This window comes from Vombatus ursinus, unplaced genomic scaffold (genome assembly GCF_900497805.2).
Source record: "Vombatus ursinus unplaced genomic scaffold, bare-nosed wombat genome assembly UNPS02012156.1, whole genome shotgun sequence".
Classification (NCBI taxonomy): Eukaryota; Metazoa; Chordata; class Mammalia; order Diprotodontia; family Vombatidae; genus Vombatus; species Vombatus ursinus.
The window spans coordinates 3,845,584-3,859,961 of record NW_020951934.1 but is presented as its reverse complement, the minus strand read 5'-3'; the positions used below and the strand labels follow the sequence as shown (position 1 = coordinate 3,859,961).

At 40.8% G+C, this 14,378-nt stretch overlaps 1 protein-coding gene across 2 annotated transcripts in view; it reads right to left on the bottom strand.

The window, feature by feature from the left end:
* CEP164 (centrosomal protein 164) overlaps positions 1-10,064 on the bottom strand; it is a 75,977-nt gene extending 65,913 nt beyond the window's left edge. For both annotated transcript variants that reach the window (XM_027857485.1, XM_027857488.1), the window contains exons 1-3: positions 9,976-10,064; positions 4,564-4,666; positions 2,842-2,953 (exon numbers count right to left, since the gene is read on the bottom strand). In XM_027857485.1, coding sequence (XP_027713286.1) covers positions 2,842-2,953; positions 4,564-4,645 — 194 coding nt within the window. In that variant the 5' untranslated portion in view covers positions 4,646-4,666; positions 9,976-10,064. The remainder of the gene's footprint in view (positions 1-2,841; positions 2,954-4,563; positions 4,667-9,975) is intronic.
* Between the last annotated feature and the right edge of the window lie 4,314 nt (positions 10,065-14,378).

The window sequence follows — 14,378 nt, the reverse complement described above, 5'->3', positions numbered from 1 at the left end:
AAGAACAAGCAGGAAATACTCCTGGAAGTGAGTTTTATCACAAATTAAATAAGTGCTACTTTACACAAGTAAAAGGCATAAAACTCATCACCAAGGATGGGTATGACCAGAAGTGGCCTCGTTAAGTGTTGAGAATTAAAGATCAGTTGGACAACCCAAGTGCTACAATAGCACCTGGCTATTACATGGATCAGACAATTAGGTGGCAACAGTGGATAGAGTACCAGCCCTGGAGTGTGTAGGACCTGAGTCCAAACCCAGCCTCAGACACTTGTTAGCTGTGTGACCCTGGGTGAGTCACTTAACCTCTGTTTGCTTCAGTTTCTTCATCTGTAAAATGAGCTGGAGAAGAAAATGGCAAACCACTGCAGTATCTTTGCCAAAAAGCAAATAGGGTCACGAAGAGTTGGGAATGACTGAAACAACTCAACAACAACATTAAATGAAACAGGGAAATACCTCTAACACATTGCATAGCTCCTCTATGAAAATTTCTAAAAAGACTGGAAGAAGAAACACATTAAAAACATGTGTTTTGCACTGGCATGAGGAGCACCTGACCCTGATAGAAGTGGAGCTATATCCAAGTACTACTTGACATGGTGAGTAATAATTTTCACACCTTACTGAAGAAAGGTTGAGCCCCTATATACCTCTTTGTTGGACAACAAAAAGCCAGAGTAGGAATATTTAGTCCTGCTACTTAAGGTGAGAGCACATGCCCTCAAGTAAACCAAAAAGGCTACCCAGGTCAGGAAGGTTGAGTCTAGACAGGAGGCAGTATATTTAAAAAGTATGATCTCAGAATTGAATAGAAGGAAGAATGGGCTAGATTATATTTTGCAAATTACACAGCACTTTTAATAAGCCCAAAATGTTCATGACACAAAAATCCATTTTTAGCACTGATATTCTTCCAAGGAATAGTACATGGCTACAAATCATGAAACACCATGATCTCCAGAGAATCAAAATTTGCGGCAGCTAGGTGGCACAGTGAGTAAAGCACCGGCCCTGGAGTCGGGAGGACCCTGAGCTCAAATCTGGCCTCAGACCAAACACTTGACACTTACTAGCTGTGTGACCCTAGGCAAGTCGCTTAACTCCAATTGTCTAAAAAAAACAAACAAACAAACAAACAAACAAAAAAAAGAATCAAAATTCTGAGTGACCTGAAGAGATATGGTAAGTGTAAGGAGGCTACAGAATATCACCAATGAGAGGTATATAAGAAAAGACACAAAGGACAGTAGCCAGAAAATGCATTAGAAAAGGAGATAGTCAAAGGACCCACAAGCACAAAAATATTTATAGCAGCTCTTTTTGGGGTGGCAAAGAATTGGAAATTGAGGGGATACCCATCAATTGGGGATAGCTGAACAAGTTATGGCATATGAATGTAATGGAATACTATTGTGCTATAAGGAATGATGAGCAGGCAGATATTCAGAAAAACCTGGAAAGATTTGTTTGGACTGATGCTGAGTGAAGTGAGCAGAACCAGGAAAACATTATACATAGTAACAGCAACATTGTGCGATGACTAACTTTGACAGACTTAGCCCTTCTCAGCAATGAAAGGATCTAAGATATCTCCAAAAGTCTCATGATGGAAAATGCTATCCACATCCAAAGAAAGAACTGTGGAGTTTGAATGCAGATTGAAGCAAACTATTTGATCTTTTTTTTTCTTCTGTTTTGTTTTGTTTCCTCTTTCTTGTGGTTCCTTCTATTGGTTCTAATTCTTCCTTGCAACATGACTAATGTGAAAATATGTTTAATAAGAATGTATATGTATAGCCTATATCAGATTGAGCACTTCTTGGGGAGAGACGTAGAAAGGAAGAGGGAGAAAAATTTAAAACTCAAAATCTTATGGAAATGATTGTTGATAAATCAAAATAAATTAATTAAAAAAGAAAAGAAAAGGAGATAGTTTAGTTATTCAGGAAGAACAAAGGATAACATTTGAACAGCCTGATCATAGTACTGGTATGTCAAAAAGCCTAGAAATCTACATTTGGTAGACCTTACACAGAAGATCTATGGAAGGCAAAGGACAAGAGTCCCACAGAATGAGTAAGCATGGACTGATAGCCTTCTGTACCACTGGAAGTACTGCATCAATGAGACTGGAGACCCTATGAAACATACATACTAAGTATATAAATAGTATAGTGAGTGTATTTCTCATATACTTTGTATATATTATACAATACTATGTATACAAATATACTCACTATATTATTCCAAGGCATAATACTGGCAGGAAAATACGTATATTTTTAAAGCTTTAAATTTACAGGAGACAAAGAAATAGAAAGCACTTTGCAAACTTTTAAGTGTTATATAAATGTCATTACTACTTTACAACAACAGCAACGACTACCACTACAACAACGCCTACTACTACTACTACGACTACTACTATTACTACTACTACTATTACTACAGGAAAGTATATGATGCTTGGAATGATATGTATTATCTCTGGGATTCATATCAAGGATGGCATCTACACCCTTCATTCCATAATATGTTTGTTGGTGCTTAGCCAGACAAAATCATGACCTAATTAGACTACAAATCTGACCTGGGATGGTCACAACTCACATAGCCTCTGCAAGGCAGCATTCCAGGGACACATTGTATCAACCTTGAGGATAAGACAGGCACACAACCAGAACTAGTAACAATGTCTAACAGGCCCCTATAGAATGTTACCTTTATATATTTTCCTCCCTCACTAACTACTGAAGAAAAGACAGCCGCTTATTGCAGGTGCTGGGCCTTCACATTCTCCTCAGTCCTGTCGTTGGACCCCAAAGCATGCCTACTTACCATGGTTTCCACTCCATGGGGAGTGGAGCCACAATGCCTTCTCGGGCCAGCCACATTAATTCTGGTTCGCTGTTGGGATCAATTCCAATTTCCCTGGCAAATTCAAAAATTTCTGCAGGAAGAGAACAATAAACATCATTACCACAAGACATAGCATTCTCGCACTCCAAGAGCATGGGTTCCCCAACAAGAGTAAGAAGAGCATCTCTCTCTCTCTGCCTTGGTGGGTTCATCTTCTGTATTTCAAAGGTGCTCCACGGATTTTGAGGACATTTATTCCAAGTACCTCATTTTACAGATGAGGAACCTGAGACCCAGAGGAGATAAGCAGCCTGGAGTCACATAACCATATTAAGTAACTGAAAAACGCCTGTCCCTAGAGTCTTGAAGGAAGAGGAGATCAATAGTACTCAACTATGTGTGCTATGTTAAGGGTAATTTTGCTTGGGGGCAGAGCAAGGGGTGAGAGAGATGATCTCTGGTGAAACTAGTCATAAAGGGCCATTAGGGTCAATGAAACTGTAAAGCTGAGACCAGAAATCTCAGGTGAAGAAATGATAAAGATGGCAAGACTGTGGGGAAATTGGGACACTGCTGGCAGGATGGTGTCAGAGATTAAGAGGTGAACTTGGAATCTGAAGACCTGGGTTCAAATTCTACCTCTTACATCTCCAAGCTAATTGACTATGAAGAGGTCACTCCAAGTATCTGAGTTAAGACTTATCTACTAAGTGATATATAGGTTGGAGTGGAAAGAGTTCTCACATTAACAGAACCACACTGCTGGCATTGAGAATATAAGTTTATAATAAAAGCTGTTAAGTTTTTTACAGAAATTTTTTAGGTGGTTTTAGATCAAGCTCCCCCCCCAAAAGAAAAAAAGGCCTCACTAATACTAATGACCTTAGGGTAATATTTTGGCAAGAGAACAGCTGAAACTCTGCTGGCCAGGGATATCTAAACTTATGTTGGAAAATATAATGGAATAAATGGGTTTGTATAAAATGTCCTCTAAAAAAGCATGAACAAAACATCTGGATATTTTCCAAGACTGTACCCAGTACAGTGAAGGAAGATAGTGAGGCAATATGGTAAGAGAAAGAAAATTGGGCGTAGAGCAAGAACCCCTGGGTTCAATGTCACATTTACTGTCTGTGTGATTATGGACAAACCTATTTTCTTAATTTAAAAACAGAAAAAATAATTTTTACACTACCTACCCCATACGGGGGTTGTAAGGAAAGGTTTTATACACCTTAAAGTGTTATAGAGGTAGCCAGGTGATCTTGAAGACAGAAGGCCAGACTTGGAATTAGGAAGAACTGAATTCAAATCCTGCCTCAAATACTTACTAGCCCCTGGGCAACTCAATTAACTTCTATGAGCCTCAGATTCCTCATCTGTAAAATGGGGATAATAATAGCACCTACCTAACAGGGTTGTTGTGGGGAATCAAATGAGATAATATGCAAAGTGCCTTACAAACCTTAAAGCTCATTATGTATGTGTATGTATATGTGTCTGTGTATATGTGTGTATACACACACATATAGATATGTTAGCTATTTATTTTTATTATATGTATTATTATTAGCACCTTAAAGCAGAAACCTTTACTTTTTCCCTCCATGTTTGGGAATTCTTGCTTTCCCCTTGCCTAAGGAGTCCATTCCATCCCACAATTCCCTCCCTCCACCCAGGCTTCCTCTTGTAACTCAGTACCTTGTTCACTGGGGATGTAGGTTTCATCATAGTCTTCCTCCAGTACCAGCTGGTCCCCTATGTGGATAGGTCGCCCCGCCATGTTTAATCTGGGCCCCCAGGCCTAGACCCAAGAGATAAATCACAGAGGAACAATCAGTGGCCAGGAAACAAGGGTCATGTTTGGGGTAGGTTCACACAATACACAGGGAAAGTCAAGCCGCTCCCAATCCAGGCCTCTCCAAAAATTTGGATTCCTCAGGAAGGTAACAAAGAACTCAAATCCTAGGCCTACCCAAGCACTAAGCACTCTTCGGGGAATACTGAGGTAGCCCTGAATTAGCTCTTGTTTATGGAGGAAACCGAGTGATCTGTCAATTTATAAGCATTTATTAAGCACCAACTATGTGCCAAGCATTGTGTTAAGCTCTGGAGATACAAAAAAAAAGGTAAAAGTCCCTGCCCTCAAGGAATTCACAATCTAATGGGGGAGACAACAAGCAAACGAATATGTACAAAGAAGCTATATATAGGAAAAACAAAATAATTAAAAGAGGGAAAGCTTTAGATTTAACAGGAGTTGGGAAATGCTTCCTACAGATGATGGGATTTCCATTGGAACTTGAAGGATACCAGAGAAGCCAGGAGATGGAGATGAGGAGAGAGAGCATTCCAGGCATGGAGGACAGTCACAGAAAACACTCAAGAGCCAAAAGATGGAGAGTCTTATTCATGGAACAGCCAAGAGGCCAGTGTCACTGGATTGAAGAGTACATGTTGGGGGAAAGGTATAAAAATATTGGAGAGGAAGAAGGGCTTTGGATGCCATACAGAGCATTTTGTCACTGCTGCTGTAGCCAACAGGAAGCCAATGAAGTTTACTGAACAGGGGGGTAACATGATCAGATTTGCGTGTCAGGAAAATCACGTTAGTGGCTGAATGGAGAATGGCTGGAGAGGGGAGATAGTTAAGGCAGGCAGACCCACCAGCAGCCTATTGCAATAATCAAAGCATGATATGATGAGGGTCTGCACTAGAGTGATGGCACTGTCAGAGGACAGAAGGGAGTATATATGGGAGATGCTGTAAAGGTGAAATCGACAGGCCTTGGCAACAACTTGGATATGGGGAGTGAGAGACAGTGAGAGGCTGAGGATGACTCCTGGACTTCAAGCCTGAGGGACTGGTTGGATCCACTCACCCTTTTTTTCAAAGCCTTGCTAAACTAGTATGAACACCAAAAAAAGAGCTGGATCTTGGCCCTCGGGGGCCTAATATCCCAGTCTGTAACACTGAAAAACAACAACAGCAACCACACCACCCTCTCCTCGTTGCTCAAATACATAGCCCTCTTCTACTCACATAATCCTGCACTTAATCATACAGTCACTCACACATACAGCCAACAGATACCCATTTATATACAGATAAAAACTCACATGTTCTTAAATAGAGTGGGAAACCCAGCCCAGGAAAAGCCAGGAACTAGCAAAGAAGTGGTTATTAGAGCATATAATTTCATCCTTGTCTCTCAAGAATCATAGATAGTTCCCACCTTATCTTAGGAGTGAACTAAAACAGAACAAATCAGGAGACTGCAGCTGTATGGATGGCATCTTTTTAGGATGGCAACCCGTACAAACTATTCTGGGGGAACGGGCAGGCCAGAAATGACCAACACCTGTATCTAAATGCCAACGAATGGGTCCAGACAGCAAGACTTAGAGGGCTGCCCTGCAATCCCAGGACCTGGATTCCTCTATCTTCCCTTTTCCTCAGAAGCTATCAGGTGACAGAATGGAAAACAGTACACAGAAATGCTTCTTCCCAAGAGCAATAAATGGAAAGTTGACTGTTTCCAAAGAAGCCAGAGTTATCAAAGATTATTCTCTCTATTGTGCAATTGGCTAAACTGAGATAGGGATGAAGGAAGTGTTGGATTGTGAAATCAAGTAACATGCCAATATAATGCTCAGGGCCTCCATAACCGAAAAGCAATATAGGGAAGTGCCAGGAACCATCCAAAGGAATTGGATACCTAGACCACCAAAATGCATCAGTGCTTCTGCTTTCTGACAAGAGAACAACTGGACTTTTGTATGATGGCCTGTGGGGTCACCTGAACATTCAGCACTTGTAACTGAGGAGAAAAGTAGGAAAGAAAGGTACAACAGGAGCAAAAAAGGGAAGTGAGGGAAGAAGCAGCAGTGGCCAAGACACTCTGAGTACTGAGCATCATGAGAATCTTTGCACACCAGTGAGTGTAAGAAAATTCTCCATGTGTCCCCATCCTACATCTCCTGTCCTTACCTGCCCTTTAAGCTTAAGGTCTAGTTATATTCAACTTGTTTAAGAAATCAAGCAAAACCTGGGTAATAAAATGCCCTGGATAAACAAAAAACTTTATTTTAGCAAATAACTTCCACCTCCTTCAGAAACAATTCTTTTGCCAGAACCACTGCCAAAGAATAGCATGAAAGGATTCATTTTCCCCTTGCCTTCCTTGCCTTATCAAACCCTCAGGAAAAGGTATAATAAAAGTCAAAAAGCAGTTGGATGAATGAGAAATGACTGGTCTGGGAAATCAACCCCAAAATCAAGATTGGGTTTTAGTAAGGGATACAGGTGATGGGAGAAATCAGATTACCAAAGGTTGCTTCATCCTAACTTCAACCAGCTACTCAATTAAAAAGGTTTTGCACAAACAAAACCAATGCAATCAAAATTATAAGGAAAGCAGAAAACTGGGGATGGCGGGGGGGGGGGGGGAATTTTGCAACTAGTATCTTTGATAAAGGCTTCATTTTTCAAATATATGGAGAACTGAGTAAAATTGATAAGAATACAAGTCATTCCCCAATTGATAAATGGTCAAAGGATATGAACAGGCAGTCCTCAGGTGAAGAAAGCAGAGCTATCTATAGTCATATGAAAAAATGCTCTAAATCACTATTGATTGGAGAAATGCAAATTAAGACAACTCTGAAGTACCACCTCACACCCATCAGACTGGCTAATATGACAAAAAAGGAAAATGTTGGATGTTGCAGGGGATGTGGGAAAACTGGGACACTAATGCACTGTTGGTGGAGATTGTTCCAAACTGATTCAGCCATTCTGGGAAGCAATTTGGAACTATGCCTAAAGGGCTATAAAACTGTAATCCAATTGCTGGATCCCTTTGATCCAGCAATATCACTGCTAGGTCCCAAAGACATCTTAAAAAAGGGGGGGGGGGGGAAGGACCTATTTGTACAAAAATATTTATAACAGCTCTTTTTGTGGTGGCTAAGAATTGGAAATCAAAGGGATGCCCATCAATTGGGGAATGGCTAAACAAGCTGTGGTATACAATTGTAATGACATTATTGTGCTATAAGAAATGACAAGCAGGATGATTTCAGAAAAATAAGGAAAGACTTACATGAACTGATGCATAGTGAAGTGAACAGAACCAGGAGAACATTATGCACAGTAACAGCAATACTGTTTGATGAAGAACTGTGAATGACTTAGCTATTCTCAGCAACACAATAATCCTAGACAATCTCAAAGGACTAATGATGAAGCACACTATCCGCCTCCAGAGAAAGAACTGATATTGACTGAACACAGACTGAAGCATGCTTCATTTCACTTTCTTTTTTTTTTCTTTTATTCAAGTCTTCTTGTACAAAATGACTAACATGGAAATGTTTTACATAATTGCACATGTACAACCTATATCTGACTGCTTACCATCTCAGGGAGGGGGGAGGGGAGGGAGAGAGGGATAGAATTTGGACCTCAAAACTTTAAACAAAAATGTTTTTAAAAAATTGGGGAAAAAAACTTAGCCCCTCTATCAAGCTTCCCTAATTAAAACATTCTGCTCCTATCGATCTATCATCCCTTCAAGTCCTTGATCCTCATTTCCATATATTCAGGTATGTCGTACATACACATACACATATTCTTCTCAAGATCATGGTCCCTCATCTGGATCTTCCTACTGCATCTAATCCAGAGTTCTACAAACAGTGGGCGTTGAGTTAAGGCTCCTGAGCCACACACAGAATCTTACAGTCTTAAAAGTCATCTAGGATCATGTTTAGAACTGGAAGCGACTTCAGAAGCTCTAGTCCAACACTCTCATTTTACAGATGAGTCAACTGAGGTCCAGAGATGCCCAAAGTCACACAGTGTTGGAGGCCAGGTCTGAACCCAGGTCCTGACTCCAGAGCAAGTGTTCAGGCTCATGACACTGTGCCACCAATCCACCCTCTCAATGTACTGAGTCCATCGATAGCAACCCTGAAAGGTGGACATCTTGCCCCAACCTGAATCCTTCTAGGGCTGGAGTGCTCACTACTTAACTAGACAATCCATACTACTGTTGGGCTATCATTTTTAAGTTCTTCTTTGTACTAAGTCAAAATCTGTCTCCTTATAAAATCCACCCATTGATCCTAACTTTACCTTAATCTAGAGAAACACTACAAATGTCATTTCGGTCAGTCAATAAACATTTATTAAGTTCCTACTATGTGCCAGGCACTGTGCTGAGTGCTGGGGATAAAAATATAAATAAAAACAAAGAGGGTCCCTGCCCTCAAGGAGCTTATGATCCAAGGAGGGAAGACAAAACACAAAAGGAATTTCTCTTCTTCGTACATAAAGGAGTCCTCACACTATTTGAAGACAGCTATCATATCTCTCCTAAGTATTCTCTTCTCTCTGCTAAAGAACTCCAAACAACTGCTCCTTCTGTGACTTGGTTTTCATAACCCACCCTTGGACTCACTGCAGACATGGACAAACTCGGTCTATATAGCCACTGAGGTTTGTACGACTACATACCAACAACACAGTCACACTGGGGCACACAGCTAGGAACATTTGCACACTTATCCACTACAAACACTATTCAGGTGCCCGGGCCTTTTCAAACTCACATCCTTGGTTACACTTCCATGGAACATGAATCTAGAAATTAGAGCTCCCTGCACACTGTCCCTCTCCATATGCAAACACACCTATCTCAGCACACAGAAGACCCTCCCTACACTCTCCCTTGTGCAGATACACCTGCCCACACACACCGATGACCCCCGCCCCGTTGCACACTCACACACGAAAGCAGACACATCTGCCTAAGTACATCGAAGACCTCCCCTTTGCACACTCGCCCTTGAGCATGCAGACAACTGCCCACATACAACGACGACCCCCTTCCCTTGCACACTCGCCTTCGCACACATGCTGACACACCTGCCCACATACACACACGACCCCCTTCCCTTGCACACTCGCTCTCCCACGGATGCTGTGGCTGAGCTCCCGCGCTCTCCAGCTCGCGAGCGCACAAGCGGCTCTCAGGCACACACACTCTTGTACAATCAACATCCTCCCCTCCTAAGGCCACCAAATCTCGCCCTCGAAGACGTCCTCACCTGGCCCCGGGCGCTCCCCCTGCCTCAGGAGGCTCCGGCCTCTGGCCTCCGGTTCCGCGCAGTTTCCCCTGCACCACCCCGGCTCCCCGCTTCCAGGGACGCCGGGGTGTTGCCCTGCAGCGGCCAACAACTACTTCCGGGATGGGGACAGCCTAGCAACGGAAAATCCCGCCCCTAACCCCAGCCTATAGGCCTGCTGGAGCATCCGGTAGCATTGGATTGGCTAAAGGGCCTATCAGATTATGTGTGGCCTTGCGCATCGCCCGTTGCATGACGGAAATTGTAGTTCAGGGTGATCGATGGGCGTTAGCTTGGAGTTCGTAGTGGAAAGTCTGAGCATCGGAACATAAACGCAGGATGAAAAGAATCAACCTACTGTATTTCTACTATCCATTAATTAATTAGTAGCTTGATTAACTAATTATTGCCTTCAGATGGATACAACTCTAAGAATCATAAAACTTTTGATGTTCATAGGATGATGGGATTTACAGCAGGGAGTTTAAAGATCATCTGGTCCAACTCCCACATTTTACAGATGAGGAAATTAAGATCAGAGATTAAATCTCTTATCCAAAATCACACCTACTAAGTAGCTCAGCAGTCAACAAACATTTATTAAGCACCTGCTGTGTATGGAAACAGAAAAGTTTAAAAGAGACAGGGGTCTATTAGAACTTACAGCCTAGAAAAGGGATAAGATGGGAACACAGATAAATATAATGGACTCTGTATTTAACTACTAGGAATATATTGGAAGGAAGTACCTTGTAAGTAAAAGAAAACTATTTTTACAAAGATGTTTATAACAGTGCTCTATATAAACGTAAAATGGATCTCACTCCTGTCACCTTCCTCTTATCACTTCTAGTTCTGAAGAATAACATTCAAATTCACATTACCATTTCTAGAAAGGATCAATTGTTCTATGATTCTACTCACTATCCTTGTGACTTTGCTGGCTAAAACACCCCCTTCCTGGAGAATGTTTCACTATATGTATTGTCTTCCTCTATTAGACAGCAAGCTCCTTGAGAGTTGATGCTACCTAGCTTTTTTGGATTTGTATCCCCAGTGCCTGGAACATTGTAAGCACTTAATTAATACTTTTTCATCCATTCATTCTATATAATAAGGAAAAACTAGAAAAATAATATATAAAGTTAAAACATTCCCTCATCGGACATGTAGACTGTTTCCAGTTTTTCCTCATTATACACGGCACACCTATAAAAATAATTTTACAAATTTTTTAATAAATTATTTCCTTAAAATGTAATGCCAATTATTTGCCTTGAGAGAGTACTGAATATCAAGAGATGGACTCAAAATACATTGACCCTGTGGACTTATTTTGCAACTTTCTCATCTATAATGTCTTTGCTTCATGGCAACCCCATGAGAGAGAGAGAAGAGCAGGGAATGTTTTCTCCATTTTGTAGATAGAGAAGTTGATATGCTAGAAAGTTAAAGGGCCCACCCTTGAGCACACAACACCTCAGTGATGAAAATTGAAGGAATAACTACATCTCTGTCTCCTCTCTCACCAAGCTTGTTTCAGTCAGTCATTCAGTCAATAAACATTTATTAAGCACCTGCTACACGTGCTAAGCACTGGGGATAGCAAGAAAGGTAAAAAACAATCCCTGCTCCTGAGAAGCTCACAGTCTAATGGGGAAACAACATGCAAACAACTATGTACACACAAGCTATATACACTATAAATCTAAGATAATGTACACAGGGAAGACACTAGAAATAAGGGGATTGGGAAAGGTTTCTTTTTGAAAGTGGGAGAAAATTAGAGCAAATAAGGAGAAGATAGGGAAAGGAAACTGAAGGACCTAATCATTAAAACCTTGACCTACTTTCTTCAAATGTAAAATGGGAATATTGCCCATCAACAAGTATTTATTAAGTACCTACTATGAGCAAGGCAGTGTGCTAGGTGCTGAAGATACAAAGTCCAAAGAATGAAAACAGCTTAAATATAAGATGAATAAATACAGATGCCTACAAAATAGTTAAATACAAGGTAGTTTGGGAGGGGGGGCACTAGAGGTTGAGGAAATTAGGAAGGGCTTCATACAGAAGATGGTGCTTAAGCTGCATCTTGAAGAGAGAGACTCTATGACACTCCACAGGATTGTTATAAAGAAATCACTTGTAAAACTTTAACATAGTACATAATGTGACTTATCATCATCATCATCATATTACTTGAACAGGAAGAATCTTTATATATCTATAATGATAGGGTAGAAAAAAGATTATCCCACCTAAAGGTGGGAAGAGAGACTCAAAAACTTTGGGAACATAGCCAATTTGGAATTCACAGAATCTCAGAGTTTAAAAGACCTCAGAAGGGGGCAGCTAGGTGGCTCAGTGGATAGAGCACTGGCCCTGAAGTCAGGAGGACCTGAGTTCAAATTCAGCCTCAGACCAAACACTTGACACTTTCTAGCTATGTGACCCTGGGCAAGTCACTTAACCCCAATTGCCTTAAGAAAAAAAAAAAAAGAGAGACCTCGGAGTACATCTAGTCTAACCCATACCTGACACAACATGCCCAAAAAGTAGTCACTTCTGTTTGAAGAACCTAAGAAGGGGTAACTCATTATCTCATGGCTGTCCATTTCACTTTTGGAAACCTCTTCATTATATAGAGTCAAAATCTGCTTCTTCTCAGTTTCCAATCATTAGTCCTAGTTCTATGCTATGGATCAAGAAGAACAAATCTGATCCCTATTCTGTATGACAGCCCTTTAGATAACTGAAGATGATCATGATGTAGACCCTAGATCTCTTCCCAATTAAACATATCCAGAAGACTTACATGAACTGACGCTGAGTGAAGTGAACAGAACCAGGAGAACATTGTACACAGTAACAGCAACATTGTGTGATGATCAACTATGAATGACTAGCTCTTCTCAGAAATACAATGATCCCAAACAATTCCAAAGGACTCATGATGGAAAATGCTATCCACATCCAGAGAAAAAACTGATGGGGTCTAAATGCATACTATTTTCACTTTCTTTTTTTTTTTCATGGTCTTTTCATTTTGGTCTGTTTACTTTTGCAACATGACTAATATGGAAATATGTTTGACATGATTGCACATATATAACCTATTTAAAATTCTTGCCTTTTTAGGCAGGGGGGGAAGAAGAAGGGAAGGATAAAATTTGGAATTCAAAAAAATGTTTAAATGAATGTTAAAAATTGCCTTTACATGTTATTGGAAAAATATAAAATGATATTAGAAAAGAATATGTGTCCAGTGTCTTTCACCAGTCCTCCTGAAGCATAATCTCTAGGTCCCTCACCATTTCAGTCACAGAATCACTGAGTTTTAGAATTGAAACGTTCTTCAGCAGTCATCTAGTCCAACCCCTTCTCCAAAAGAGAACCCCCACATGCCTGAAAAGTAGTCAGCTAGCCCCCAGCTGACTGGGGTTGGATCTCCAGCCAACAAGTCAGCAAACATTTAGTAAGCACCTACTGTGTGCCAGGCACTGTGCTAAGTGCTGGTGATACAAAGAAAGGCAAAAGACAGTCCCTACCTTGAGTAGCTCATCGTTTAATGGAGGAGATAATATGAAAATAACTCTTTACAAGCAAGATATATTGGAAATGATCTTTAGAGGGATAGCATTGGCATTAAGGGGAACTGGGCCAGTGAGGGGGAACCTACTACATTCTGAAGCAACCCATTATACTTTTCTATAACTCTAATTGTTAGGAAATTTTTCCTGACACCAACTTAGATTTGCTCCTGGTTTTGCCCTCTGAGGACCTCTGAGATTTGCAAGTCTGAGCCCTCTTCCTTGGCATTTGAAATACTTGAAGACAATTGCTATGCCCCCTCCCTTCCCTATGGATGCAGAGTAGTAATTTTATCAAAATTTATCTATAACTTACAGTCTTAGAAAGATACCAAAATACTAAGAGATTAAATGACTTGTCCATGATTGCATAACTAGTATGCAGTATGGACAGGACTTGAAATGAAGGCTTCCTGTCTCCACAGCCCAGCTACCCACTATACTATGCTGCCTCTCAAAGGTACCATGTGCCATCTAAATGTCCTTACTAATGCTATTGCTGTTATTTCTGTGACTCCTCATGTCCTCGTCTATCCCTTTTAACCATTCTTGAGCCCTTCCTCCCAGTTCAAAGATTATTTTCGTTGGTAGGGAAAACAGGAAATATGTCTAAACACTTCTTCCTTTTCTGTATCCAATCCATCTGCACAGTGATCCCGTCCCTTCTTTGATCTTCCTCGTGCTTCCAAACAAGCTTTTAAAAAGTCCTTGTCTATTGTTCTTTCAGTAGCCGCAATTTCCAGTGAGCTTTAACGTTCCTGACATGATTCTTACAAGGCTCCCACCACACTC